This window comes from Vicia villosa, unplaced genomic scaffold (assembly GCF_029867415.1).
Source record: "Vicia villosa cultivar HV-30 ecotype Madison, WI unplaced genomic scaffold, Vvil1.0 ctg.000081F_1_1, whole genome shotgun sequence".
Classification (NCBI taxonomy): domain Eukaryota; kingdom Viridiplantae; phylum Streptophyta; class Magnoliopsida; order Fabales; family Fabaceae; genus Vicia; species Vicia villosa.
The window spans coordinates 594,080-604,808 of NW_026705004.1; the positions used below are offsets into that span (position 1 = coordinate 594,080).

At 41.3% G+C, this 10,729-nt stretch overlaps 1 protein-coding gene across 1 annotated transcript; it reads right to left on the bottom strand.

Annotated features, from left to right (window-relative positions):
* Positions 1-1,212: 1,212 nt before the first annotated feature.
* LOC131623821 (uncharacterized) lies at positions 1,213-2,898 on the bottom strand. Its single transcript, XM_058894829.1, has 2 exons — positions 1,746-2,898; positions 1,213-1,589 (listed from the first exon to the last, which is right to left on the bottom strand). Exons 1-2 carry the CDS (start codon positions 2,896-2,898, stop codon positions 1,213-1,215), a joined length of 1,530 nt encoding a protein of 509 aa, XP_058750812.1.
* Between the last annotated feature and the right edge of the window lie 7,831 nt (positions 2,899-10,729).

Genomic DNA, 10,729 nt, shown 5'->3' on the forward strand with positions numbered 1-10,729 from the left:
TCTTTAAAAGACTCCTCGGATTTCTGTGACATATTTTGCAGCTGTGCGCGGCTAGGAGCCATAGCAGTATTGTAGTGGTATTGTTTCAAGAAGGCATCAACAAGTTCTCCCCAAGTACTAACATTAGACCTCTCGAGCTTCATATACCACTCTAATGGGGCTCCAGTGAGACTATCCTGGAAGAAATGCATAAGCAGAGGTTCGTTCTCAGCGTGAGCGGCCATCTTACGGCAGTAAGAACGAATGTGAGTCTCTGGGCAGGTAACTCCCTTGTACTTATCAAAATCTGGCACTTTGAACTTCGGGGGAATAACAATCCCAGGTACCAAGCACATAGCAGCAGTGTCGAAACTCGAAGTTTTAGCAACCTCAACGGCCTTAAGGCGTTCTTCGAGAGCTTGGTACATCTTAGCAGTCTTAGTCAACTCAGCAGTAAGATCATGTTCAAGGTCAATAACCTCGTGGTGGTCATCCACTACCTTTGGTATCCCCTCAGCAGGAATCTCCTTAGTTTTCACCCCTCCATCAGCAGAATTGGTAGGAGTATCTTTGATCAGCCCAGCAACGCTCTTTCTGAGCTCTTCTTGTCCTTGGACAACGACATGAAGAGTCTCCATAAGTTGGGTCATTCTTTCCCCCATAACATCCATATCCCTACGGAGGGCAGCTTGACTCTGTTCAAATTGATCCATGATTCTCTCGTTGCTCCTGGTGCGGTAAGGATGTAAGAAAGTCAGCTTCGTCGTCGGGAAAGAGATCTGTTGGAAGGGACCCCGATTAGAATCTGATAAAAAACCTGTAAATGCAATATGCTATGAGTGCATGGTCGCATGTGTGCATGTTTTATTATTTTCAAGGCTTTTTAGCTTTGTCTCAAACCAACAACACAAGATAACGGAGAAGATAGTGAAGCAAAACCAAGATAAGCACAACCGAGATAAGCAAACAGGATAAGGAAACATAATCGATTAATTCCACAACCACGTTTTTGAAGTACAAAATATTCTGCTCCCACGAGCCAACAAATACATAAAATGGAAATAGGAACCCCATCCAACAAGACTGGTGGTGATTCTATAACAAAAACCAATACTAAGCAGGATCTCCCATGTCCAAATGACGAAGTGGGCTATCTCCAATGTTCTTATAGCTCCAAGCCTTCATTTCTTCAAACAGCTTTTTGGTCTCAGCATGGGTTGGTCTTTTAACAACTTATTGAATCAATAGGTCCTTTCTGAAATGCATGGTCTCCAAGTAACGGCTTCTCAATTCCCAACCTCTGGCCTCCTCTTGAGCTTGAGTATCACTTTGCCCCTTTTCCTCTACTCGACCCTTCAACTTGCGAATCTCTTCATAACACCCCTCAATCCTTGCTTGACGTTCCATAAGGAGCTTGTCTGCTTTCTTTCGACGGGCTTTCTCTGATTTGGCTATATCAGTTTGGATTTGGAGCCTCTTTGTCAATTCCGCCAACTGATCCTCATAATGCTCTTTGATCTCCCTCTCTTGAGATTTAGCAGATTTAGAGTCTATGGTCACCCTTGACCTTTTCTGAGAAGTACTTCCTCTAGCATACAATTCTTCAAGCTCTATTTCTCTCATTTTCAACTTATGAAGGGCAGAAAGCTTCTCTTGCCTATCAGTATTCATCTTAACTTGCATCGTCTCCATTTGTTCAGTCAATTTCCGATTCTGCTCCACAGTCTGATTATAACAAGGCATGGAGACAATGTTGGGTTGTACACCAGCAGGAGGATACAAAGGATCTTTTGGAGGGAAGGGCATCCCTTGGGTGTTGGCCACAACTTCAACCCACTCAGTATAGTCTTTATAAGTCGCACAGTCTCTTTGACCAAAATGCTTCTTATCTCTCCAGCAAATACTCTTCCAGGCTTGCGCAGCTTCTGCCATTTGCCCAACATTGGTGGCTGAATGATAGTAAATATTCTCAGCAATCTCTGCTTGTTCAGGAGGACTAATGAAAGCGTATCCATATGTTCTTCTAGCCAGGATAGGATTATAGTTGATCCCACCTCTGATGCCCATGAGAGGCACATTCTTGAACTTCCCACAACTCATAACAACTTCCATATGGTCCAAGGATCGGTTGTACCAGACAATGTCCTTAGCTCTAAGCCCCATAATTCTATCAGCCCATCTGGATGTGTACCTACTATCAACAAAAGCTCCACGTTCCGGCAAATGTGATCTGAACCAACGGTATAGCAGCGGAGCACAGAATCTAACCAAACCTCCTTTCTGCTCATTACGATGATGAACGAAATGATAAACATCCCCCAGAAGCGTAGGAATGGGGTTCTGCAGAATGAATATGTGGATGGCATTCATATCAACAAAGTCAGGTACATTTGCGAACATCACAATACCATAGATACTTAGAGCCAGAATAGCTCTAAAAGTGTCCCATTCTTTGGCTTCAGCAGCATCACAACCTCTTTTAACCAGGAATTCCATACGAAAACCATGACAACCTCCTTTCTTGGTGAGACTTGCCTCCACGACTGACTTGCTCAAATAAAGAGCCTTAGCAATTTCAATGGAATCAGGGGCCTTCATGGCGCTATAATAAGGTACCTCTTTCCCAACAGGAATGCCAAGGAATGACGAATACTCTTCCAAGGTAGGAGCCAAAAGATAATCAGTGAATGCGAAACAACGGAGGGAAGGATGATAGAACTGAAGCAAAGTGTGAACTCCCTCTTGCTCATCCTTGGTGAATGGCATCTTGAGGAGGCTCAGAATGTACCCATATTTTTCTCGGAAATTGGTTGACTCATCCGGTGTGATCTTCTTTGCCAAACACTCAACAGACTTCAGATTAGGATTCACAAAAGAATAAGAGTAATTGCGCTTGCCAGTCTTCAGTGGTGGAGCCATGTGTTAGTCGGAGACAAAGCCAAAAAGTTCCTGAAAATAAATGAACATGCATGTTAAATGATATGGTGGAATGCATTTCATTGGGAGAATCCTAAAATCTTTTCATTATTCCTTTTCTTTTTTCTTTTTTTTTTTTTTGCAAAAAGGTATGTATATATTCTTTTTCTTTTCTTTTCTCTTTAGAAATAGATTTTAGGCTTCTCCACGAATGAAGTGAGGTGGATGCAATAGCATGATGTGTCATGTGCATGATGTGGTGAGAGACTGAATGTCTCTCGCAGCTCTGAACGTCTGGGTAATACTGATTGTAACAGGTTCAAAATTTTGACTTCAGATTGCAAAATGGAAATCCGGGTATGATGAAGGCTGGTATCCTGTCCCTCCCCAAAACTCACGGGTATGAATTCTAGACACGGACAGGTGGTCCCTAATGGTCACTGGGGTCTATAGTTCCCATGGGGTACAAAGTGTTTGAGGCAACAAGAGTGCCAGACACAGTGTTCCATGAAAGAACCTCGCCCAGTTGTGGTACCCCACATCAACTCGATCGTAGCAAGAGCTACGGGAGCCAACATGAGCATCCACGCTAATCCTAGGTGTCACTTGGCCTGGGTAGTGGGCCTTTTACCTCAAAAACCCCCCACCTGCAAAACAGAACAGAAGACCCCAAGGAACACAGAATATAATCCATATGCATGATGTGCAAACAGAAATAAACATGATATGCAAGCAGAAAATAAACATGCAAACATATATACAAGATATAGACATAAAACAAATAAACACCCAGTAAATAAACAAACAAACGCAGGCTAGGATCGACTCACTAAGGATGAACCAGCAACAGGTCTAGCAACGTCCCCAGCAGAGTCGCCAGCTGTCACACGCTCGCGAAAAATGAACAGAGTCGCCACCAATATATTTATCCCATAAGGGAAAGGAATATCAGAAAACCTAGGAAAGGAAGGAACAGGGTCTTGCGACCAGAGAATCAAGGTACGGGAGTCGGTTACGCGAGGGGAAGGTATTAGCACTCCTCACGCCCATCGTACTCGATGGTATCCACATATGTTTGTTTCTATCTAAAGGGTGTGTACTATGTCTATGTCTACATGCGAAATGAATGCAGAATGTAGGGAAAATAAAGAATTATACTCGCACGGGCCCTACCCCGCTGCCTACGTATCCTTTTCAGGAATCAGAGTTACCGTAGCTCGGCTCATGATTTTCTGTTTGTTTTTGTGTTTTTTAGTTGGGCGGAGTTAACGCTCGCGCTCTTGCATAAGGGATCGACCTAGGATGCAATGGAGCGGAGATAACGGTGCCCTTAGGTGCCAAGCAGGCAAAAGAAAAAGAAATGATTGGTTTGTGTCTTTTAGGGTAATTCCATGATGACGAGAACCTACTACAAGGTCTCGCATCACTTCCTCACTTTTGTTTTAAGTCTGAACATTTATTAGGTTTTTTGAAGTGTTTTTGGTTGGTGTTTTTTAAGGGGATTTTATTCAAGTATTTATTAATGTTTTATGGTTGTAAAAGAAAAAGGAATGAAAAAGAAAAAAAAGGGAACTAATCCTAATTTCTACATCTATGTTATTCTATTTGAATAGAAAATGAAGAGGAAAAGTTATTTAAGCGTTTCACAATTATATGGCAAATATTCACAAAGACAGAGAGAAAATTAAATCTAAACTATTTGTGAAAATATTCACAAGCAATTACATTTTTATTCATGTGAAAAGCTATTTTGAATTATCAAAGAAACAACTACTTATTTATGGTTCATCAACCAATCAACAATCAAAGAAAACAACAATTAAAATTCTAATTAAAAGAAGATATTATTTCTAAAAAACTAATTGGATGAAAAATATTATTGTCATTCACTTTTTATTTATTTAAGGAAAGCGAAATCAATTGCCAAAGAATTAAAACAAAATCAATCTTATTCGTTTGTTTCCCTTTTTTTTTTTACTAGCAGCATGGGGGTGCAAAATCGATTAACATTTGAACTAAAACCAATTAAAAGCAAACTGGGTCAGAAAAACAGGGGTGCGGGAAGTAATTGGCGCCAGGCCCAGGTCCACTGGCGTGTGATGCACTAGCAGGCTGGGGGGTGAAGTCCGAAAAAACCAAACCCAGACGCGCCAAAGCCCAATGCGTAGCAGCCCATGCGCTCCTTAATTAATTCTATTCTTTTTATTTCACTCCATCCATTGTTCCAGCTTTTTCATTTTTTTATTACATCTTGCAGCATGTGATTAAAGTGGTTCTGTGCACTTATCAATTGGTCAACATAAAAGGCAAAAACTATGGCCAATTAGGACGTAACACACATCACTCCATATTAAAACAAAAGAGGACAAAAACAAAGTGGGAAACGAGAGTGCAATGCATGCCTCTCTCACGTGAACAGTGACCGGCAGGTCTATCTTCTTCTCAGACGGATCTTGCCGCCACCCGCGGCGGCGCCGGTAGTAATCGAACTCCGAAAACAAAAGCAAGATTATTCCTCCTCTCGAAATTTTGCGTGGATTACGAATCCACCACTCGTTTTTCTTAAAACTCGCTTTAAAGCTCTCACCGGAACCATACTCGAGAATTCTAACTACGCTAAATTCAAACAGAGCGCCAGGTAGCATCATCATTCATCTTTAATCTCAAACAGAATTCACATATATCATTTATAATCAAGGAAAAGAATCATCTATACCCTGTTGTCTCAACTCAAACCTATATGAAAACGAACACTAAAGCGACCATCGCAATTCAAATGCACATATGCTAACTGCCTCTACGGATGCGAAGAAAGGAGGACGAAGTAACTTACCTGAGGAAGGTTCTTGAACTAAGAAGATGAGAAGGACGCTACCGTACTCCACAAGCTCGCGTTCGAAGAAGATGCGGAACCGAAACTGCGACCGATGCCCAATCCGTGAGAAATAAACTCACTGAACTTTGAGTGACGAGGATTTCGAATCCATTCTCAGATTACTGCTATATTGCTGATGACGATGCAGGGATTATCAAGAGAAGGAGGTTGCAAGTGATAGTGCGCAAGGTTTGTTAGGGTGGTGTAGATGAGAGAGAGCTATGTATCGTGAGTTGGGTGGAGAGAGAGAGAGAGAGAGAGAGAGAGAGAGAGAGAGAGAGAGAGAGAGAGAGAGAGAGAGAGAGAGAGAGAGAGAGTGAGAGTGAGAGAGAGAGAGAGTGAGAGAGAGAGAGGGAGAGAAAGAGAGAGAGGGAGAGAGAGTATGGAGTGAGGGAATCGTGAGTGTGAGAAGTGAGGGTGTGCTTTGTTTTATAGAGTTAGGGAAATGGCATGAAGAGTGTTTCTTTGGTATGGGACTTGAAGTGTAACTCACCCTTTTTGGCAAGACTTAATGAACAAGCCTTGTGCAATTGAGGGAAGTGAATGCATGCCCTTTCACGTAACAGCATATGCATGGGCTTTTGTGGTAAGTAATGACTTGGTGTATGTTGCAAATAAAGCTCAAACATTTGATGGTTGCTGAATTTTCAATATCTTTTGCCAAGTGAACATGTTCATGGTAGTCACTTCATGCGCATGTAGCTCGATCCATAAGCCACCAATTCGTGCATATTTGCACTCATCTTGAAGGGGGCATGGAATAGCATAGTTTTGGTGTTGATAGTGTAATGAGAAGATGCTTGTAGCTCTCATAAATTGACCTGGAACTTGGGAGAGAATCACTGCATGGGGCCTGCAAGCGTGACATGGTCTCTGACCTGGCGAGTTGCTGCGTCGTGCCTTGGCCAGGGCACGACTTCATGTGCTTCTATCTTGATCCATACGCATTCAAAACTAATGATCTTGGGTTCATTAGATAGAGGGCATGGCAAAGAGTATTTCAGTATCAAGCTTGTTCAAGATGAAGGCTTGTGGAGGGAGAAAGGGACCTTGACATTTGGCCCACCACGTGTTTGCTGAAATGCGTTGCGTGCCCAGAATTCTGTGTCATGGTTGCCTGCAGAATTTGGTCAGGGTTGGGGCACCACTTTGAGGACTTGTATCTCGTTCAATTTTTGTCCAATTGTACCCAATCTTTTTTCAATGGATAGAGGAGATGGCAAGGAAGAGAATGATACCAAGTTCGCATTCATGTCCCTTCTGTAGAGCTCTAAAAATGGCCGGAGATTTGGCATGCCATGTGTTCGTTAAAATGCCAGGTCATGACCTGACTTGTGACCTAGAATATGACTTGGTTCAAATGAGTTTCCAGCAACTTCACACCACTTTAACTCTTCATACAAGCTTCAAATGAAAAAATGTCCAACTACAAAGTTGTTCTCCTCCATGAGAGGAACAACTTTGATGTTGGAGATTTCTTCAAAAAATGTCATTTGCCACGTGTAATCTGGTGCTGAAGTGGACTGCTCAACAAGATTTTAAGCATCAAAATTTTTTCTAAGTGTTGAAAATTGCCCTTTTACTATTTTTTCCAACTTTTTGCCGAACTCCCGATTTTATCCATTCTTCGAATTTTCTTGATTAATTTTTCATCAAAAGTCAATATTTGAATAATTCTTCCGATTTTGACCCAAAAGTCAACTGTTCCGATTTTTCCGACTATTGATGAAATTCCCGATTAAATCTCTTCCACTCACATCCAGTCAAACAAACACATCCACACAGTCAGTATGAGAAGTTTTCCACACATAGAAGCCACTTCTGATTAAATGTTGACCAGAAAGTCAACTGGTTGACTTTGGTCAAAGAAACCCTGATTTAAAGAACCAGATGATTTGCAAGCTTGTACCCTCTAATCAATGCCCTGATTTGAAGCAGAGAGACACCCCAATCCAGGAGGATTTCAATGAACATAGAGCCACATGATTATATCTCAGTTTCCTCATTCTCTGATCAAACTTCTTTGCAACAGAGCTTTATCTTGCTAGCCCTTGAATAGCACCTATGATATGAATGCATGAGTGTGAGTTATGACCTAAGTGATGTATGTACATGAATGCAAAACCTAAGCCAGTTGGAAGTTAAAGGGTAGGACAAATTTGGGGTATGACACAACCCTTCCTGAAAACTCTAGCTTTTAGAATGTTTGCCCAAACTGCCGACCCGTTAACTATGCTCCACCATTAAACCAATTTATTTGGCTCATTAATATCTCTAATGGAGAGAATACCTAAACCTCCCTCCTTAATGTCTTGGCAACAATCCTTCCAAGCCACTATTACCAATTTCCTTTTATGAATGTCTCCACTCCAAATGAAAATTACGACACCAACCTTCAATCCCGTTGATTAAGCTCATAGGCCAAGAGTAGATCCTGAATGAGTGTATCAGCATAATATGAATCACAGAATTAACCAATTGAATTCGTCCTGCAATTGACAAAAGACTCGCTTTCCATGCCGCAAGTTTGTTTTTGATCTTATCCGCGACAGGTTGAGAATAAGAAGTCTTTGACCTTCCTTTAAAAATAGGGATGCCCAAGTAGCTAAAAGGAAGCTTCCCCATCTGAAAACCAATCCTACCGACCAAAAAAGCGTGACGAGCACTAGACATAGAGCCAGTATACATAACCGACTTCACTAGGTTACAAACCTGCCCAGAACATGTGGCATATTTAGTAAACAGCTCGGCAATAGCATCGAGCGAGGAAATACAATCCTTCGAGAATATCATGATGTCATCCATATACAAAGTGTGGGACAAAATCGAAACAGTGTGGCTGACCTTGATGCCCTTTAGATCATTTGAAGTAGTTAAAATAGAAAGGCCTCTACTAAGAACGTCTTTCGCTAAATAGAAAAGCAGTGGTGACAATGGATCTCCCTACCTGACTCCACGCTTGCAATTAAAAAAATATTTAAGATCGCCATTAACGAAGACCGAATCCATTGCAGATTCCAAGATATTCCTAATCCAAGAACAGAAAATATCGTTGAAACCAAACTGCTTTAAAACTCTTAACAAAAAATTCCAGTCCAAAGAGTCGAAGGCCTTGGCAATGTTGACCTTCAGCATAACATTCCCGCCTAGTGTCTTTTTCTGAATAGCATTCGCCACCTCCGAAGTGAGACATATGCAGTCCTTAATACTCCATCCCTGAATAAAACCGTGATGCTCCTTGGAAATAACATGCGGGAGAACACGAGCCAATCTATCTGCCAACACTTTGGTGATAATCTTGAATTTGAAGTTTGTAAGGGAAATAGGCCTAAACTGATTAATACTCTCTGCCTCCTTAACTTTAGGGATGAGAACCAATATATTTGATTTGTAATTCGGTGCAATCCAACCATTAGAGAAAAACTGCAATGTTGCCTTTAAGTATGATAAAAAATGGGACCAAAACCGTCCGGACCAGCCGCACTATCCCGCTTGAGGTTCATGACTGCCCCATAAATTTCATCTGCAAAAGGCAGCATCATGAGAATACTGTTGGTCTGCTCTGTCACAATAGTAGGTATACAATCCTCCACAAAAGAGTTTCCCTGTAAAATAGACGAATTGTTAAATAAATTTTTGAAGTGATTCACTACATGATTAGATATGGCGTCCGGATCCGTAATGATGGTTCCATCCACTTTCATCGAGTGAATGATCTTAGTTGCGTTCCTGATCTTAGTGATTCTGTGAAAGTATTTTGTATTCCTGTCCCATTCAACATGCCATTGAACGCGGGCCTTTTCTTTCCAAAACAATTCTTCCACAAGAAGAGCTTGATCTAAAGAAACTTGCGCATTCTTCTCCTGCGCAACCAACAAATTTGTGTGCCATTTGGAAGAAATCCTATTCTGAATATGCAAGAGGCTTTGCTCAACTTGCTTTACATTATTCTTAGGGATGGCAAGCAGACCCGCACCTGCGAGGTCCACCCGCACCCGAACCCAAGTCAACGAGTGAAAACCCGAGTTGACTGGGTTTGGGTTCGGGTGCCACCCGATATTTCGGGTGTGGGTTTGGGTAGTGTGAAACCAGCACCCGAAACCATACCCGCTTATATATATATATAATATTGGGGGAAGTTGTAGAAAAAATTTATTTTATGTATTTTGTTGCGGGGTCGAGTTTTGGGTGAAAAAACCCGAACCCAACAGGTGTGGGCGTGGGTGTTAGTTTGCCACCCGAACAGTATTTGGGTTTGGGTTCAGGTTCCGATTTCGAATGCGATTTGGGTAGTGTGAAACCCGCATCCGACCCGACCTGTTGTCATCCCTAATTATTCTGCATGTTACGGAAACATTCTCTATTCCATACCTTGAGTTTCTCCTTTAGAATCTTTAACTTCGATGTCAAAACGAACATAGGACATCTAACAACCGTATGTCTTCAGGCCGACTCCACCACCTTAATACAATCTTGATGAGTTTGAAGGATAGAAAAACACTTAGAAATAGGGGTTTGAATAAGTGTGACTTTAAAAACTCTTAAGATAAAAACAATTGCACAATGATTTTTATCCTGGTTCGTTGTTAACGAAACTACTCCAGTCCACCCCCTTAGAGTGATTTACCTCAATTGAGAATTTAATCCACTAATCAATCTTGATTACAATGGTTTTCCACTTAGATACCCTATAAGTCTTCTAGAGTATTCTGGTCACAACTTGATCACTCTAGGAAATACACCACTTAGAAACTTCTAAGTCTTCTAGAGTCTACTGATCACAACTTGATCACTCTAGGAACCTTTTACAAATCAATGTAAAATAAATGTTTACAAGAGTATACAAATGCTTCTTAAAAAGCTATAATCACAACTGTGATATTTCTCTTAAGTTCTAAGCTTAAATCTCACTAAGATATTACAAATGAAGTGAGGTTGAAGATGAAGTTTGATAGAGTT